Below are 19,808 nucleotides of genomic sequence, written 5' to 3'. Positions count from 1 at the left end.
AAGACACCCCAAAAAGATTTTTTTTTTTTTTTTTATTATAAAAATGTAGGTCCGTCTTATTGTCAGAATTTAATGTATCTTGCCTGAGGGCCGGCGGTTGTAGAGCGGGGTCACAGGAGGCCATGTTCCCTTTCTCAGGAAGCTAGCAGCTGCAGAAGTGGGGCGATGCTGGGGTCCCCAGGGTGAAATGCTGCGGGTCAGTTGTCGGTGGTGAGGAAGAGCATGGAGCAGGGTCCCGTCCTCAGGATGCCGGCGGCAGAAAATTGGCGACGCCACGGCTCGGTGTCCACGACAAGTAGAGCAGAGTGCATCATCTGTTTCTCGGCGGCCATCTTCCTGAGGTCATGTGTGTGCAGATTGAGATCTTGGCTTAAAGAAAATTGGCTACCGACATCTTTAAATTGCGCGTGGCCTCCGGCGGCCCTCGGTTTCAGGAAAATGGCTGCAGGGAAACCGGTGATGCACTCGGCTTAACTCACTGTGGCCGCCAGTATTCTGAGGTAGGGACGTTCTGTTCAGGTGCACTCCACACCGCCGACACTGAGCCTCAGCAGTGCCACATCTCTGCCGCTGCTGGTTCCGCTGCTACACCACTGCCGCAACCCTCTGGTAAGCCTGCGTTTAGGCTATAATACGTACTCTCCTCCTCCCCCATTTTCCTCCCGAACTTTTTTGGGGAAAAGTGCGTTTTGTAGTAATGGTTGTCTTGCTTATTTACAAAAAAAACATCAAATTTAAGAAAAATGTTTAAAAATCTGCAATTTTCAAACTTTGATTTTCTTTAATCCAGATAGTCATACCATAGAAAAACCTGAATAAATAACATTCCCCCCCCATCAGCACCATTTGTAAAATGTTCTTTTACTTTATTTTAGGAGGTTTAAACATGGATCAGTCATTTTTTTCAAGGAAGTTTACAAAATTTATTTTTTCAGGGACCTATCCAGTGGTACCATTTTAAAAATAGCACCCATCAATATATTGAAAACTTCTGTAATGTAGTTTTTTAACCCTTAAGGTAATTTTCAGGAATTAATGCAAAGTGACATGTCGAGAATGAGAGTATTTTACCACCTAAGGCTATGTACCCACGTATGCAGAAAATTCCTGACAAAAAAAACTGGTTAGGCCAGTTTCACATTTGCGCTTCAGGGCGCAGCGATGGCCTTTTGACGGTGCACCGAGCGCAACGAAATTGCAACAGGTTGCGTTTGGCGCTGGTCGGCGCACCGTCAAAAGGATGCAGGCGCCGCAAAAACGCATACTGCGCACGGCCTGCGTCCTCAGTGATAAAGATAGGGGTCGCATGACGCATGCAGCGTCATGCGCCCGGAGGCGTGGCAGGGGGCGGGGCTTAGCGACGGCCGTGCGCAGGCCGTCGCTGCGCCCTGAAGCGCAAATGTGAAACCAGCCTTATATAAATAGTACTGACTTTAAGAATAAAGTCTTATACCACAGTGAACAAAGATTTTTTTTTTTTTTTTTTTAAACCTGCTGTTTGTTCAGCCTGTTTCTCAAAATGAATCTTTACATTTATCTTGTGCTCTATGCTGGGTACTTCAGGTTTTGTCCAAAATAAGAATAATATTTATATAGCGCCAACATATTCCACAGTGCTTTACAGTTTAACAGTTTCAACCACAAGTCGTAAGTAACAACGTTAACAATAATACAACAATTAAAGCAAATTAAAATGACCCTGCTCATGATATCTTACAATCTACAATGAGGTGGGGGAGATGCAAAGTACAGGTGTGTATTTACAATGATGGTCCAGCTATCTTGAGGGAGTGAGGGATAGATGGAGATAGGAAATGGTCTACACACACTTACACATAAAATGACTTTGATTAGGTAACATGATAGGCTGCTCTGAACAAATGTGTTTTGAGGGAGCGCCTAAAACTGCAAGTTGTGACTGGTCCTAATTTCTTGTGGTAGAGCATTCCAGAGAATTGGGGCAACGCAGGCGAAGTCTTGGGAGTCGAGAGTGGGAGATATGGATTAGTGCAGAGGTTATTCAAAAGTCATTTGCAGAGCGCAGCGATCAGCTAGGCTGATAGATAGAAATGAGGGAGGAGATGTAAGGGGGTGCCGCACTGTGGAGAGCTTTGTGGGTGAGAACAAGTACTTTGAATTGGATCCTATAAAGAATGGGCAGCCAGTGTAACGACTGGTGAAGAGCAGAAGCGTCCAAGTACCAATTAGCCAGGTGGATGATCCTGGCTGCTGCATTAAGGATGGACTGGAGAGGGGAAAGTCGAGTGAGGGGGGGGGGGGGGGCCAATTAATAGAGCGTTACGGTAGTCTAGGTGGGAGTGGATCAGGGCGACAGTGAGGGTTTTTGATGTCTCCATGGTGACTAAAGGACAGATTGTAGAGATGTTGTTTAGGTGTAAGTGGCAATAGATTGTATATGGGAGGTGAAGGAGAGATTGGTGTTGAACATATCACCCAGACAGCGCGCCTGCTGCTGGGGTGTAATTATGGTGCCACCCACGAGATATGTCAGACTTGGGGAGGTTAGTAGACGGTGGGAGAAAAACAAGTTCAGTTTTGGAAAGGTTGAGTTTCAGAGAGCAGAGACATGATGTTGAAAACTTGACAGACAGTCATTGGCATTCTGTAGTACAGTGGGGGTAAGGTCAGGAGATGTGTATAGTTGTCATCAGCATAAAGATGGTACTGAAACCCAAATCTACCGATGGTCTGTCTAATTGGGACTGTGTAGAGCGAGAAGGGGGCCAAGGATGGAGCCCTGAGGTACCCCGACAGCGAGAGGAAGAGGAGATGACGTGGAGCCAGAGAACAAAACACTGAAGGAGCGGTCAGAGAGATAGGAAGAGAACCAGGAGAGATAGGTGTCCTTAATGCCTAGTGACTGGAACCTAGAGAGAAGGAGATGGTGGTCAACAGTGTCAAGCTGCAGAAAGGTCTAGAAGAATGAGCAGAGTTGTCACCGTATTATTTTGCTGTCAGGTCATTGGTCACTTTGAGTGCAGTTTCTGTCGACTGTAGGGGGCGAAAGCTGGACTGTGAAGGGTCTAGGAGGGAGTGAATGGAGAAATAATGGGTAAGGCGGGAGTAGACCAGGCGCTCCAAGAGTTTAGACATGAAGGGGAGATTGGATATTGGTCTGTAGTTTGTGCAGGATGGGTCGAGAGTGGGTTTTTTTTAATAATGGCGTAAAGATGTTTGAAGGAGGAGGGGGGAAAAGCCCGAGGAGAGGGAGAGATTAACCCCTTTCTGACGTACTATCCCGTTCACGGTACCCGGGCCTGTATGATAAAGGATGGGATAGTGCGATCAGCGCCCCTGATCACAGCCGGGTGTCAGCTGATTATCACAGCTGACACCTGGCACGATCAGGGGCGGTCTCGAACCGTCCCCGGCACATTAACCCCCTGGCACACTGCAATCAAACATGATCGCAGTGTACCGGGGGCATAGGGAAGAATCACTGAGCAGGCACTGTGAAAACCTCTGCAGTGCCTGTCAGATCGCTTATCTGACACAGTGCTATGCAGGGTCATATCATTGATCTGACACTCCATTATGTTGTCTCACACTGGGACAATATAAAGTAAAAAAAAAAAAGTGTGAAAATAATTTTTTAAAAAATCCTAAAATTTAAAGTCCCTAATTCTTTTTTGTAAATAGAAAAAAAGGTCACATTTAGTATCACCACGTCCGTAACGACCCGCCATTTAAAACTGTCCCACTAGTTAATCCCCTTAGTGAACCCTTTTAAAAAACAAATGCTTTATCATACCGCCGAACAAAAAAGTGCAATAGCTCACGATCAAAAAGACGTATATAAATAACCATGGTACTGCTGAAAACATAATTTTGTCCCGCAAAAAACGAGCCGCCATACAGTCATCACCAAAAAATTAAGTTATAGCCTGCAGAATAAAGCGATGCAAAAATAATTTTTTATATAAAATTGTTTTTGTGTAAAAGCGCCAAAACACAAAAATGATATAAATGAGGTATCGCTGTAATCGTACTGACCCAAAGAATAAAACCGCTCTATCAATTTTACCACACACGCAGGGCTGTGGAGTCGGTAAGCCAAACCTGCGACTCCGACTCCTCAATTTCCCTTACTCCGACTCCCACACATATTGCTTATATTTAAGTGAAAAATTTATTGTAGTACAATGTGAACCTCAGACATTTAATCATTTTTATGATCCAATAATCAAGATATTTAGATAGAACAGAATATATATTGGTGTACTACCCGGTTTTCATTCTTTTTGGTACAGATACGATATGGATAGACAGATATGGATAAATGGATAGATAGAGCAGATTTCTAATCTGCTTTTGCTATTGAAAACATTATCTATTAGCTCAAAAACCTTTCAGGTGATGCAGTTTTTTAAAAAGATGATCAGCTTTTGCAGCTGAAAAACGTATCCTCAAAAAACACAGGAAAAACGCTGTGTGTGAATGTAGCCTTAGATCAGGAATAGAACAGCCATTTATAGGACATTTCATAACTTTCCCAAACTCCTATGAAAAAATATTCAGCATATTCTGCATTGAATTACTGTACCCAATTTATTATATATTTTAGGAGTCGGTCCATTTTATACCGACTCCGACTCCACCAAAATGAGCACTGACTCCACGATTCCGACTCCACAGCCCTGCACACACGGAAGGGTGTAAACCCCCCCCCCCCCCCCCCCCCAAAATAAATGCATGAAATGATGGTTTTTGTCCATTCTGTGTCCCAAAAATCGGAATAAAAAGCGATCAAAAAAGTTACGCTCCCAAAAATGGTACCAATAAAACTCAACTCGTCCCGCAAAATAAGACCGTCAAAATACGTAAAAACTTTAGCTCTCAAAATGTGGTGACGCAAAAACTCTACAATAAAAAGCGTCTTTTAGCGTGTGACAGCTGCCAAACATAAAAAAAACGCTATAAATAGTAAATCAAACCCCCCTTTATCACCCCCTTAGGGGAAAAAAAATATATATTTATTTCCATTTTCCCAGGCTAGGGCTGAGATTAGGATTAGGGGTGGGTTAGGTTTGGAGTTAGAATTTTCACAGTTTAGGTACATCAGGGGCTCTCCAAACGTGACATGACACCTGCGGACCATTCCATCAAAGTCTGCATTCCAAAACGTCACTACTTCCCTTCCGAGCCCCGACGTGTCCCCATACAGCAGTTTTCTCCCACATATGGGGTATCGGTGTACTCGGGACAAATTGCACAATAACTTTTGGGGTCCTGTTTCCCTTGGGAAAATAAGAATTGGGGGTGAAAAGATCATTTTTGTGGAAAAAATGATTTTTTAATTGTACGACTGTACGTCATAAACTTCTGTGAAGCCCTTGGGAGTTCAAAGTTCTCACCACATATCTAGATAAGTTCCTTGGGGTGGGGGGGTCTAGGTTCCAAAATCGGGTCACTTGTGGGGGGTTTCCACTGTTTAGGCACATCAGGGGCTCTCCATACGTGACATGCCATCTGATCTCCATTCCAGCCAATTTTAGAAAAAGTTAAACGGCGCTCCTTCCCTTTTGAGCTTTGCCATGCACCGAGACAGTGGTTCACCCCCATATATCAGGTATCAGCGTAATTTTTTTGTGAAAAAAAGTTAAATGTTTGCTTTAGGTTTTTTTTAAAACATTCAAAAAATTCCTGTGAAGCAGCTGAAGGGTTAATGAACTTCTTGAATGTGGTTTTGAGTACCGTAAGGGGTGCAGTTTTTAGAACTGTCACTTTTGAGTATTTTCTATCATATAGACCCCTCAAAGTGACTTCAAATGTGATGTGGTCCCTAAAAAAAAAATCGTGTAAAAATGAGAAATTTGGTTCCAAAATTGTGCTGATGTAAAGTAAACATGTGGGAAATGTTAAGGTCCCGTCACACACAGCGAGATCGCTGATTTTGTGACATCACAGCGACATCGCTCTGTGTGACATACATCAGCGACCGCCCCCCCCCCCCGCCGGGTATCGCTGATCGTGCAGGATCGTCCTGGGCCATTTTTTGATAGCTGGTCTCCCGCTGGCCAGCACGCAGCGACGCTGAAGAGCCGCGCGGCTCTTGGATACCTGCTGTTTACTTTAGATACCAGCTTACTCGCTGGTCCTGATCGCTGGTGAGTCTAACGTTTTCCTAGTAATCCCATCCACGTGGGATCGCTGGGACATCGTTGTAACACGGCCTTTAATTAAGTTTTTTGTGTGCCATATCTGTGATTTAAGGGCATGAAAATTCAAGTTGGAAAATTGCAAAATTTTTGCCAAACTTCCGTTTTTTTTTCACAAATAAACGCAAGTTATATGAATGAAATTTTACCACTAACTTGAAATACAATATCACGAGAAACAGAATCACCAGGATCCATGGAAGCGTTCCAGAGTTATTACCTCATAAAGGGACAGTGGTCATAGTTGTAAAAATTGGCCCGGTCATTAACGTGCAAACCACGCTTGGGGGTGAAAGGGTTAAAGATTATAGTTAGGTAAGTTGTAATGACTGGAGAGAGAGACTGATGTGAGGGAATGGGGTCAGAAGTGCATGTAGTCTGAAGAGGAGAGGAGCCTGGAGACTTCTGTGATGGGATCAAATGTGAAGAGTGAGCCTGGGGAAATGCAGGGAGGGATGGGAGTCACGGCACCAGGTGGCTGGGAGCGGATTTCCTGACTGATATCTCTTTTCTCTATGAAGTGGGAGGCCAGGTCATCAGCTCAAATGTCTGTGATGGGGGCTTGGTGCTTTCGGCCTGAGGAGGGAGTGAAAGGTGTCAAAGTTTCTTGGGGTTGTTGGATAGTGAGGAAATCATAGTGGTGAAGTGGGTCTGTTTGGTGAGGTGAAGGCAGAGTTATTGGTTTGTTACCACGAATTTGAAGTGGATGAATTCTTCTGGTGTGCGAGTTTTCCTCCATAAGGCTGTGTTCACACAGTGTTTTTTTAGCGGTTTTTACCACGGTTTTCACTATAGAACCGGTAAAAATAAGCTTCCCAGTCATGTCTATGCATTTTGCGCACATTGATGCGTTTTTTACCGCAAAAAAAACGCACCGCTGTAAAAAACGCAGCATGCTCATTAATTTTGCGGATTTTTCCGCGGTTTTGGCTTCTATGCGGTTTGAAACCGCTGCGGGAAAAAACGCATCAAAAACCGCCACGGAAAAATAGGTGCAGTTTCAGGGAAGGGATTCAGCTTTTTGAGCAGAAATTTTCTGCAACGTGTGCACTTAGCCTAATCGTTCAGCACTCCTAGACCATCGCTGGAGAAAGTTTGCGATGTGAGCCAGGGCTGTTTTACTCTGTGCTTGGAGGTTCTGAGGGTGAGGGGCGCTACTTTGTCAAGGGTTCTTCTCAGAGTGTCTTTGTAGTGTTGTACAGCCAAATCAGGACAGGAAAAAGTAGATTGGGGACAGTGATGAGTGCAGGGAGTCTGAAGGTGTATGAGGCTAAGTGCACATGTACTTTTTTGTCATGCGGATTTTTCCGATCAGATTTGAAGAAATCCACAGGTCAAATGACCTGCGTTTTTCCTGCGGATTTCTTCCTGTTTTTGTGCGGGTTTCCCCCTGCGGATTTGGAGAATGGAGCAGGTGGAAAACCGCACAAAAGAAGTGACATGCTGCTTTTTTTGTACCGCACAAAAACCGCAGCATCTGCACAGCGGGTTTTTTTTTTCCATTGATTTACATGCTACTGTAAATCACACTGCGGATCTGCAGCGTTTCTGCGCGGTAAAATCCGCTGCGGATCCGCAGGAAAAACGCTTTGTGTGCACATGGCCTTAAGGTTAATGGTTTGTAGATTTCTGAGTGTGTGGTAGGTAGGAATGTGGTGGGGTGGGCAAGACTTTGTGAGCGTGAAGGAGAGAATGTTGTGGTCAGAGAGGGGAAGCGGTGAGTTATCAAGGTAGTAGATTGAACAGAGCTGGACAAAGATGAGGTCAAGGGTGTTAACCGTCTTTGTGTGTTTGGGGGGTTGAAAGCTGTGAGAGGCTTTCTGTGGGAGAATTGTAAGCCACCACGAGAAATGGCAGCAGGGGACACTGTTTCAGAATCCATGTTTCAGTGAGGGCCTATAGACTTACGAGTCGCTCAGAAAGTAATTGTGCAGGAAAGGAAGTTTGTTACATACAGACCGTGGATTCCAGAGGGCACAATTAAAAGGAGATGGAGTACGCACTTAGTTACCTGCTGTTTACCCTGGATACTAGCTCCCAGCGCGAGCACGCTTGTATCCAGGATAAACAGCGGGTAACTAAGCGATGCGTGCACTTAGTTACGCGCTATTTACCCTGGATACCTGCGTCCTCGCTGGTCCTGATCGCTGGTGAGTCTGCCTGTTTGACAGCTCACCAGCAATCATGTAGCGACGCATCAGCGATCCTGACAAGGTCGTATCGTTGTCAGGATCGCTGGTGCGTCGTTTAGGCTATGTGCACACGGTGCGGATTCACCCGCGGATTTTTCCGTGTGGATTTTGCACAATTTGGTGGTGGTTTCTCACCTCCACAATGGAGGAGATGGCAAACCGCAGCGGAATCCGCTGAAAAGAATGACATGTCAATTCTTTCTGCGGATTTGAAACTGCAGTCAAAACCGCACGGAAAAATCCTCACCTCCAGCGGTTTCATTTTTCCATAGGCTAGAATGGTACTGTACATCACCTGCTGTTCTGCTGCGGATCCGCAGGGCCAAATCCGCTGCGGATCCGCAGCAGAATCCGCACCGTGTGCACATAGCCTAAGGGTGTGTGCACACGCTGCGGTTCCGCAGCGGATTCGGCCGCTGCGGACCCGCAGCAGTTTTTGCTGCGGTGTACAGTACCATGATTCCCTATGGGAATCAAAAACCGCAGTGCAGACGAGCGGAATTTTCCACGCGGATTATCTGCGGTTTTCAATCCGCAGAAAGAACTGACATGTCAATTCTTTCTGCGGATTCCGCTGCGGTTTGCCATCTCCTCCATTGTGGAGATGCAAAACCGCAGAGCAATCCGCAGGTAAAACCGCAGGTCTTTTAACCTGCGGATTTTACAAAATCCGTGCGGAAAAATCCGCACCCCAATCCGCAGCGTGTTCACACATCCTCAGGCTGTGTGCACACGGTGCGGATTTTGTAAAATCCGCAGGTGAAACCGCAGGTCAAAAGACCTGCGGATTGCTCTGCGGTTTTGCATCTCCTCAATGGAGGAGATGGCAAACCACAGCGGAATCCGCAGAAAGAATTGACAGCGGCCAAAACCGCTGCGGAACCGCAGCAAAATCCGCAGCGTGTGCACACACCCTTAGTGTAACGGGACCCAAAGAGGAAATTTTGCATAGTACATAGTGAGGGGTGGCTCATCAGTGTATCATTGCAAAGTTGACTGTGAGTCAGTGTGATAGCACCAGGATTTTTTTTAAGGTCTTTTAGGGTTTAAAAACTTTGTGACTGTAGTTTTTAATATATTGAATGGTGTGTGTATATTCACTTCAGAATTGAAGTGGGATTTGTAAATACCCTTGTCAAAATTCATTATGGTTAAAGTTTAAGCTTAATATCTTAACAAAATAAGTTTGAAACATGGTGCTGATGTTTGTAGACATAAAAGAAATTTAGTTCAACTAGTTTGTGTGGTATGGATATCTTGTTTTAAGGGTGTAAAATGTTTGTTCATAGTTTGAAAATTACAATTTTTTTTTTTTATTTTTTTTTTTAAGAAAGTAACAAATTTCAAGTTTTTATTTAAAGCTAATTATATTTACCTGTGACAAAGTACAATCTCAGAATCACTGGAATGTTATAATATAGTGACACTTCTGTCTTGAAAATGGGGCTTGTTCATTAAAAGGGTTGTCCAGTCAAAACTGAAAAGTCTGCAGTCGCTCTGTGACTGCAGACTTATGATTTCACCCAGTGCATGTGCTGTGCGCTGCAGGAATCTGTTGGTTTCAGACCTGGGGGATTGGAGGGAATGTATGAGTTATACATACTCCCGGTGAATGGGCATAGCTTCTCGCCATACACTTGTATGGAGCCGAGGCCCTGTCTAGTAATGCTCCTGACCAGAGTGCAGCTCCTTACAAGTGTAAGGAAAGCGAGGCCTTGCCCACTGGCCGGGGTGTATGTATAAGTCATACATACCATGTGATCCCAGGTCTGAAACCAGTGCACAGTGCATGTACTTGGGGGGGGGGGGGGGTTCATAAGTCTACAGTCACACACTGACTGCAGACTTATCGGTTTTGACTGGACAACTCCTTAAGGTAACAATTGGCTTGTATCAAAAGGGCTTAAAGGGAATCTGTCACCCCATTTTTGGCCTATAAGCTGCGGCCACAGCCATCAGTGGCTTATCTACAGCATTCTGTAATGCTGTAGATAAGCCCCTGATGTAACCTGAAAGATAAGAAAATTTGGCGTTCGATGAGTGTCGTGGTCCCGTTCGGCGCCTCCCATCTGCATACGATGTCCTCCTCCTTGCTTTTCCCTCGGCTCCTGCACAGGCGTACTATCTGCCCTGTTGAGGGCAGAGTAAAGGACTGCAGTGCGCAGGCACGGGACTTCTCACCTTTCTCGGCTCCTGCGCACTGCAATACTTTACTCTGCCCTCAACAGGGCAGAGAAAGTACACCTGCGCAGGAGCAAAGGGATACGCAAGGAGGAGGACATCATCTTATGAAGATGGGAGGCGCCGGACCGTGACACCCACAGCACCCGACTCTGCCTCCGGCCCCCCACCCGGTGAGTATAATCGAACTTGTTTTTCTTATCTTTCGGGTTTCATCGGGGGCTTATCTACAACATTACTGAATGCTGTAGATAAGCCCATGATGGCGATGGCCACAGCTTATAGGGCTAAAATTGGGTGACAGATTCCCTTTAATTGACCCAATACTCATCTGGGATCAAAAGTTGTATAGGTCTTCCGATGTACTCTCAAGTACTGTATAATATAGCAGCGATTTAGAATGGGTACAAAGAAATTAAAACTTTTTAATACTATCAAAAAAGTGGACCTAGAGCTGAAATACAATGCATATAAACCAATCTTATTACAAATTTTAAGTGCAAGTGCTCAAATTAATAACCAATGCTAATAAAAAATGTTTTTTCTCACCAAGGTATCAAGTGGACTGGAGTAGTGATGGAATGGCGCCTAGCACTAGATAATCCGGTCGTGCCTCGTGTAGAACTCCTGCTCCTACAAGGGCAGTACCCAAGTGTGGCACTTCCTCAAACCATACCAAAAAAAATAAATATATTTAGGATTCTTCAGGGGAGTAAAGTTTTGCAGCACCGTGCAAATCTGCATAGGGTTCACCTGCTACTGCAGATACCCTCTTATTCACCCCACTCCCTTTATTGTACAGTCACATACTCTCCTCAGGAATCCTCAATACTGAGTAGGAAATGTGTAGGGAGGGTAAACTTTTGAGGCAATGCCACACATGGGCAAGCAGTTCTACACAGGGCATGATGGGACGATCTAGTGCTAGGCTCCTTTCCATCACTACTCCAGTCCACTTGTTACTTTGGAGGGATACATCTATGCGTGTTATCAAGCCATTTTATTATGAGCACTAATTATTTTGAGCACTTGTACTCTACATTTGTGGTAAGGTTGATAGCCATTATACTTAAACTCTAGGTCCACTTATGATATTATTAAAAGTTAAGTTTTAATTTTCGTAGCCATTCTCTCCGTGCTAATATTAATCTACCGACTCTACCAAGTTGTTGTCAAGTGTTATTCTGAAAGGAAAAGTGAATGTGTATTTTCCTACACGTCGTCATTGTCTGTAAGCATTTCCAACATTTTCCCTAGGAGCTGAAGTATGTATCTTGTAAATGGTGCAATGTTTTTAATTGATGTAAATCACAAAGTAGTTTTAAGGGCTTTATTATGGCTGTTTGTAGCTAATGGTGGCACAATTAATTAATTAAAAAATGTCCATTCCTGCTCAATTTAAAGAGATTTTACCAATCCCTTGCCAGTTTCCATGCTCTCTCCTAGAAGGGGATGGACATGTAACAATTACTGGGCATCCTGGTTTGATGTCAATGCAAAGTGGCCATACTTGTAACTACTAGCAGACATTAACTTGTCCCTGCTGCAGCATAGCACAAATGACTGGAAGGAGTAGCAAGCACAGTTTATGTATTTGTCGTAGGGCTGCCCAAGAACGTAAGGCATGATTATTCAGTTCCTCTATATACTAATTGTTTCTTTCTTATTCCAGTTTTCAAGTCCAACAGTGTTGAAATGGACTGGGTTTTAAAGCACACCGGTCCAAACAGTCCCGACACTGCCAATGATGGCTTTGTTCGTTTAAGAGGTCTGCCATTCGGCTGCAGCAAGGAAGAAATAGTTCAGTTTTTTTCAGGTACAGGATCCATTTTAATGGTGTGGTTTTTAAAAAATGAGTTAGGCAACTTCAACAAAATATATTAGAATGTTAACTGTTAATTTTAAAAATTATCAGTCTTCATAGCAATAGTCATCATAGCAATTTTTAATCTAATAATGTTGTTATTGTTCATAATACTAGTGCAAAGAATGCTTATATTGAGCACCTGTATAAAATACACATGAAGGTAAAGGGTCGGCTAAGACCGAACACAGCCTTCAGAATTTGTATGTGTAATACAATATTGTGCATTATATATAATTAGAGTACATTTTCAGCTGTGATTTTACTCAAAACTAGCATCTAAGATTAAGTTAATAGTATAATTTCCTTTATTATAATAGAACGCAGATTTCCACTGATCCATATTGAATATCCGTTACTGGGATTGGTAATATAAATTATTTATAAGATGGGTGATAATTCCTTGATTGTTGCATGTTTGACTGCAGGGATACACTAGTCTTAAGAATTGGGCCCTTTTAACCCTTGTAGAATGTGACAGTGTGTGTGCTGGACAACTGCTCTGTTTCCCCATGTGGCTGCGAGCGCTGTGCTCAGGTTTGTATGTTTTTTGTTTTTTTTCGTTTTTTTTTTTTTATATAAACCTCCCTCAGAGTATAACTGGAGTTGTGATCAGCCATGCATGATGCTGCTTCATTCTACTGGGCTTACATATTTTTGGGATAAAATTTCCCTATTCTAGTAGGGTCCCAGCTGTCAGATCCCCCAATGATCAACAACTTATCACCTATCCCTTAAGTGACCAAATATTCTCTTAAAAGAAAACTTAAGAATGCGTTTCCTGTATGATGTTGTTTTTAAAGGAACACTATTTTATTTACATCCCTCGTTTCCATAAACTTTGTTAAATATTTACGTTACAAGTGTGTGAGGGAAGATTAAGGGTGAGTGCACACGCTGCGGATTCTGCTGCGTTTTTTTTCCCGCTGAAACGCAGGTAAAGTGACCTGCGGTTTCACACCTCTACTATGTTAAAGGTGTGAAACCGCAGCAGAATCCGCAGAAACAATTGACATGCTGCGGGGAAAAAAACGCAGCTTTTCCGCAGGTAAAAAAACGCAGCGTGAGCCCTGCGGTTTTGAAAACCCATAGGCTAACATGGTAAAGTACCATGTCTGCGGAACTGCTGCAGTTCTGCAGGTTCAAAACCGCAGCGTGTGCACATACCCTAAAGCTGCTTTTAGGGTACGTGCACACGCTGCGGATTGGGGTGCGGATTTTGTAAAATCTGCAGGTCAAAAGACCTACGGATTAGCCTGCGGTTTTTCACCTCCACAATGGAGGAGATGGTAAACCGCAGCGGAATCCGCAGAAAGAATTGACATGTCAATTCTTCCTGCGGTTTAGAAACCGCAGGAAAACCGCGCGGAAAAATCTGCAACGTCTGCACTGCGGTTTTTAATAGCCATAGGATATTATGGTACTGTACACCGCAGCAAATACTGCTACGGATCTGCAGCAGAATCTGCAGCGTGTGCACACACCCTTATACTGCAAGAGAACTATGATCGAGCATTCTTAAAAAAAACTTGATAATTCTGATCTAGTGTAAACGGGCTGCCCATGAACAAGCCAAACGCTTTCATCTTGTGATATCTTTTGTGCATCGCAAAAAATCATTGTTCTCAGCTGTGCATCGTCCCGTGTTGCCAAAAACTACAGCCTATGTTCACTGAGCGAACTATTACAGATTGCTCAATGCCTATCATTTATTTTGATCTGCCTATGTAAATAGACATTTAAACAACTCCTGGTTTATTCATATAATCGAACCCTTCAACTCTGGTTCTCGGGTGAATAGACAGGGTTTATTCATATAATCGAACCCTTCAACTCTGGTTCTCGGGTGAATAGACAGCTTGTTAAGGTGCCCATACACGAGTCACAGGTGCCCATACACTTCGGGAACCTTTCAACTGACATAGTTTGCATAATGAATATCTGTAGATGCACTTAAAAAAAAAAAAATTCTGCAGGCAGTTGCCTGCCGTGTGGCACCTGCTCTGCAGCAAAATCGCATCTTTTATGTGCCAAGAATACATTTTATTCAAGTTATTCACCTAAAGGAAAGAAAAAAACTTCAGTTTGAAAATGGTGCCTGCACAGCTGCGGAGATAGCCGAGAGATGCTACTGCGCAGGTGATGTCATCTTGGAGTTTTTTTTTTTTCTCCAGTAAGATTTTTCAAATTGTTTTTTTTTTTTTTTTTCCCCCCCCCTCTAGCTGAAAAGCTTGAACGTGTTATTGGCACATAAAATATGCGATTTTGCTGCAGAGCAGGTGCCACGGCTGGCAACTGCCTGCAGAAGGTTTTTTTTTTTTTGTAACGCAAGTACAGATATTCATTATGTAAATTAGGGGGCAGGTCAGTGAGGGATCTGTGACCTGTCAGCAGTCCGCTTTATGAATATCTAATCAGAACACACATACACCAAGAATCTCATTAACACAAAACTGAAAATAAAAATTAAAGAACAACCACAAGATGGATTTCATCAGCCAAGGTATTTTATTCAGTAGAACAGCGCCAACCTGACACTGTCTGTAGGTTACTGTGGACAATTCCACTGCAGGTTCACTTTAAGATTATGATTGCTATATTTACCGACTCCCATACAGATGAATGGTTGCCTGGGCTTTTTTTCAGAGCCCAGTAAGGGTAAGTGCACACAGTGCGGATTTTGCTGCGGAACCGCAGCGGATTTGCCACTGTGGATCTGCTGCAGATCCGCAGGCATTGTACAGTACAATGCAAATCAATGGGATTTCAAAACCGCAGTGCACATGCTGCTGATTTTTCCGCGGTTTTAAATCTGCGGCATGTCAATTTTTTCTGCAGATTCTGCAGCTGTTTGACACCTGTTCCATTGTCAAACTGCAGGAGAAAACCGCTGGCAAATCCGCAGGTCACTTTACCTGCAAATCCGTGCGGATAAATCCACAGCTCAACCTGCACTATGTGCACTCACCCTAAAGGTCTGTTTACATGGACCAACCAGCAGCTCGATATGACTACAGATCAGTAGAAAAAAATTTTTGCCGATTGCGAGTCAGATTGGGAAATCAGTTTGACTGCCTGTTTACAGAGGCAGAACAAAGCAAGCAATGCACACTTAATAATCCATATTCGGTTGCCATGTTTTTTGGCAGCTCAAGTCTTGTCTACACAGGGTGATGCACCTCCAAGAACTTTTTTTTTCTGCACAAACTATCATTTCACCCAATGATCAAGCGTTGTAATCATCAGTCTGTTTACACGGCAAGGTAATCGTGAAACGAGCATTTTTAACAAGGTTTATTAACGAGTATGTTGCCGTGTAAATGTCTGTCAGACGTTTTGTGGCGGAAGCTTATCTGCTTGCAGAACAAAAGGGTTGGTTAATTTTAAATTTAGGTTGCCGATCCTTCTTTCTCTCAGCAGGCACCCATACATAATAAACTGCAAAAATAAGAGTTCGGCCAACCACATGTGGTCTAGTGTGTGTGGGGGGGGCCTTTTAAGGGATTTTTGCCGTGAGAAGTTATACCCTTTCCTATGGATAGAGTACAACTTAAAATTCCTTAGACCCCACACAATACCAAGCCTTATTTTGAATGGAGCGTAGACCAAGCATTTGCAACTTCGCTCCATTCATTCTTAATACAACCGCCAGAGATGGCCAATTTCTTTAACTTCTGCGTTTTCATTGGAAATGAAAGCTGTATTAAAGGGAACCTGTCACCTGTTTTGGCCACTATAAGATACCACTGCCTTTCAAGGTTTATCTACAGAATTCTATAATGCTGTAAGATAAGCCCCCGGTCCGACCTGAAAGGTGAGAAAAATAAGTTTTATACTCACCCGGGAGGGGCGGTCCGATCCGATGGGTGTTGCAGGTCCGGAGCCTCCCATCTTCTTGTGCTGCCGTCCTTCTACTTGCTTCCTCGCTCCCGGCATCGCACTCCTGCACAGGCGCACTTATCTGCCCTGTTGAGGGTAGAGCAAAGTACTGCAGTGCACAGGTGCTGGTAAAGGTCAGAGAGGCCCTGCGTACTGCAGTACTTTGCTCTACCCTAAACAGGGCAGATGAGTACGCCTGCGCAGAAGTGCGATGCCGGGAGCGAGGAAGCAACATGAGGGCGACATCGCAAGTAGATGGTAGGCACCGGACCTGCGATACCCGTCGAAATTAGAATGGGTAGATAAGCCCTGAAAGGCAGCGCCTGCATCCTATAGCGGCCAAAACAGATGAGTGTGCAAACTGTAAAGCACTGTGGAATATGTTAGCGCTATGTAAAAAATAAAGATTATTATTACTTTAACTGGTGGGTGTAGCCTAATTACTGTCTAAATGCATTTTCTTGAAAAGCACTTTTTCCATATTTTTATTTTAAGAATAAAATGATTAATGCAATGTTTGCTGCTGCCCTTATCTGGTGTTTAAAACAGAAAAGAAAGATGTCTGTCTGGGCTTGTAATTTTATTTTGACAAATATTTATACATAAAATGTTAACCCCCCACTGGGGTTATTTGTCCTTGGGTTGAAGGGTTGGAAATCGTGCCAAATGGGATAACATTGCCGGTGGACTTCCAGGGGAGGAGTACGGGGGAGGCCTTCGTGCAGTTTGCTTCACAGGAAATAGCTGAAAAGGCTCTAAAGAAACACAAGGAGAGAATAGGGCACAGGTGGGGATGGATGGTTGGATGTCACTTTTCTTATGGTATAGATGCGTAACTTTAACAATATTTTAGAATTTGTAATGTGTATGAGTTGGTTCTAAAGTGGATTTATTGGCTTAACGTTATCATGAAATTAGATTAGTATTGCCATAAGAAAATGTGATTGACTGTTTTATTTATGTATAAGTATATGGTATCAAATTCAATTGATTTGTCACAATGGGTTTACTTGCACCTGTGACTATATACAGACCATGTGTGCTTCAATGTTATATATTTTGTTATAATGACTCATGCACCGTACTGAGACACAATCTATGGTCAAATGTTAAGATTACAGTAAGTGTTCGCTATATTTTTGTTAAAATATATGTAGAATAAATTTATACGGTCACATATCAGAATTGCATTAGTAGCCTGTGAATATATCTTACTGCACTTTTGATTTCCTTCCAACTTTTCCAGGTATATAGAAATATTTAAAAGCAGTAGAGCAGAGGTTCGTACACACTATGATCCTCCCAGAAAGCTTTTTGGTATGCAGCGCCCAGGGCCCTATGATCGACCTGGTATGGGGAGAGGCTACAGTAATTTGGGAAGAGGTTTTGATCGAATGAGGCGTGGTGGATATGGTGGAGGTAAGCATAAGTGTTTTTGCTAGACTTCTATAACCTGTTTGTTCTAATGGGGGAGGTTTCGCACCTAGTACTCCTGGTACCAATGTCAAAAATAGGTCTTTAATGGTTTACAACAGGAAACCTTCCTCAGGCTGAATTAACACACATTTAGAAATATTTTTTTTTTTTTTTTTGTGTAAGATTTTAAAATGTAGCAAAATGTTAGAGGTGGAAGTTGTACTTAAAATACTTGGCTGGAAAGAGGAGGCCTTGAAGTTTTGATCACACAGCATCATGGTGAGTTGCCTATCCTGTGGGTTTAAATAACAAGTCTTTCTGTTCTGCAGGCTACAGTGGTTATGAGGAATATAACGGATACAATGAATATGCGTTTGGTGCAGACCAAAGGTTTGGAAGAGGTATATCTTATAGCTGTTGCACTTGCCTCACGCTCCTTCGTGTCCTCTTTGTTTATCCTTAACGTTGCATGTGTTTGTTTTTTACCAACAGCTTCAGACCATAGATATGCAGATGGCTCTAGCTTTCAAAGCACAACCGGTCACTGCGTACATATGAGAGGTCTCCCTTACAGAGCAACTGAAACTGACATATATACTGTAAGTATAATAAGTCTCTAAGTGTCTGCCTCCAGGAGGCATAGAAGCCAGAAAATTATGCACATCAAAGCACACATTGACTGTCAGGATTGTTATAGTGAGTGGGCTTGAAGGCTCATACTGATGATTCTTGTTCTGCCCTGGCAGAAGTGTCCAAGATTCTTCATTGGGCAGAGGTTTCAGTCCCGGCAATATTTTCGGTGCACGTTCCCGGCGTGGACAACTGGGCCGCCGACTTTCTCAGCCGCGAGGGTCTTGCGGCAGGAGAGTGGTCCCTACATCCGGAGGTATTTCTTCAGCTTTGCCGTCATTGAGGAACCCCGGACGTAGATCTGCTAGCTTCTTGCCTCAACAGGAAAGTCCCACAGTTTGTATCCAGGGCTCGAGATCCTCTCGCAGTGGGCGCCGACACTCTGGCCATTCCTTGGTCGCAGTTCGAGCTCCCCTACCTGTTCCCTCCCCTGCCTCTTCTGAGGCTGTTGAAGAAAATCAAGGCGGAAGGAATTCCAGTCATCCTCATCGCCCCGAATTGGCCCAGAAGGTCTTGGTTCGCGGACATAGTCAACCTTCTCGAGGTCGCCCCCTGGAAGCTTCCAGACAGGGCAGATCTGCTGTCTCAAGGTCCGATTTGCCACCCCAATTCTCGGCCGCTCAATTTAACGGCGTGGCTGTAGACACATAACGACTCACCAGCGATCCCGACAACGATATCAACGTGTCAGGATCGCTGGTAAGTCGCTATGTGATCGCTGGTGAGCTGTCAAACAGACAGCTTCACCAGCGATCAGCACAGCGACGCCGAGCGCGCGGCGTCGCTGTGTTCGTTAGTTACCAGCACGCTGATGCAAGGAGCTGGTAACGTACACATCGGGTATCCAAGGGACGTGCGTCCCCTAGATACCCGATGTGTACGTTAGTTACCAGCTCCCTGCATCAGCGCGTCCCTTGGATACCCGATGTGTACGTTAGTTACCAGCTGATCGCTGGTCTCCCGCCTGTCACACGCAGAGATGCGTACTGGCCAGCGGGAGACCAGCGACCAAAGAAAAGTCCTGGCCTTTCCTGCAATGATCAGTGAAACCGGCAGGGGGGCCGGTCGCTGATCGCTGTCACACACAGCGATCTCGCTGGTGAGATCGCTGTGTGACGGGGCCCTAATACTACTCACAAATTCTTTTGTTTTTTTTTTTGTTTCTGTGCCTTTCCTTATGTGGTACTATTGATAAGGCAGCTTTATTCTTTTGTTCAGTACGATTACAGCGATGGCATATTTGTTTTTCTGTTTTGCCTGTTACACAATAAAAAAAAACTTATTTTGTAGGAAAGAATTGTTTTTGCATCACTATATTCTGAGAGCTATATATAGTTTTTTTTTCTGCTGATGGAGCTGTATGGCAGCTTGTTTTTTCTGGGGAAAGATTTTTTCTCGTTCGCCTTATTGGGGGACACAGAGACCATGGGTGTATGCTCCTGCCACTAGGAGGCTGACACTATGCAC

General features: G+C 43.9%; 1 protein-coding gene across 3 annotated transcripts in view; it reads left to right on the top strand.

Annotated features, from left to right (window-relative positions):
• The window catches only part of HNRNPH1 (heterogeneous nuclear ribonucleoprotein H1), a 47,184-nt gene that overhangs the window by 1,985 nt on the left and 25,391 nt on the right, over window positions 1-19,808 (top strand). For all 3 annotated transcript variants that reach the window (XM_073573725.1, XM_073573724.1, XM_073573726.1), the window contains exons 4-8: window positions 12,225-12,368; window positions 16,944-17,082; window positions 17,542-17,714; window positions 18,041-18,112; window positions 18,204-18,310. In XM_073573725.1, the coding sequence (XP_073429826.1) occupies window positions 12,225-12,368; window positions 16,944-17,082; window positions 17,542-17,714; window positions 18,041-18,112; window positions 18,204-18,310 (635 nt within the window). The remainder of the gene's footprint in view (window positions 1-12,224; window positions 12,369-16,943; window positions 17,083-17,541; window positions 17,715-18,040; window positions 18,113-18,203; window positions 18,311-19,808) is intronic.

The sequence above is a fragment of the Dendrobates tinctorius genome, unplaced genomic scaffold, assembly GCF_039654945.1.
Source record: "Dendrobates tinctorius isolate UK_male_01 unplaced genomic scaffold, ASM3965494v1 ptg000036l, whole genome shotgun sequence".
Lineage (NCBI taxonomy): Eukaryota > Metazoa > Chordata > Amphibia > Anura > Dendrobatidae > Dendrobates > Dendrobates tinctorius.
The sequence above is the reverse complement of the archived record's forward strand: the minus strand, read 5'-3'. Positions and strand labels throughout refer to the sequence as shown.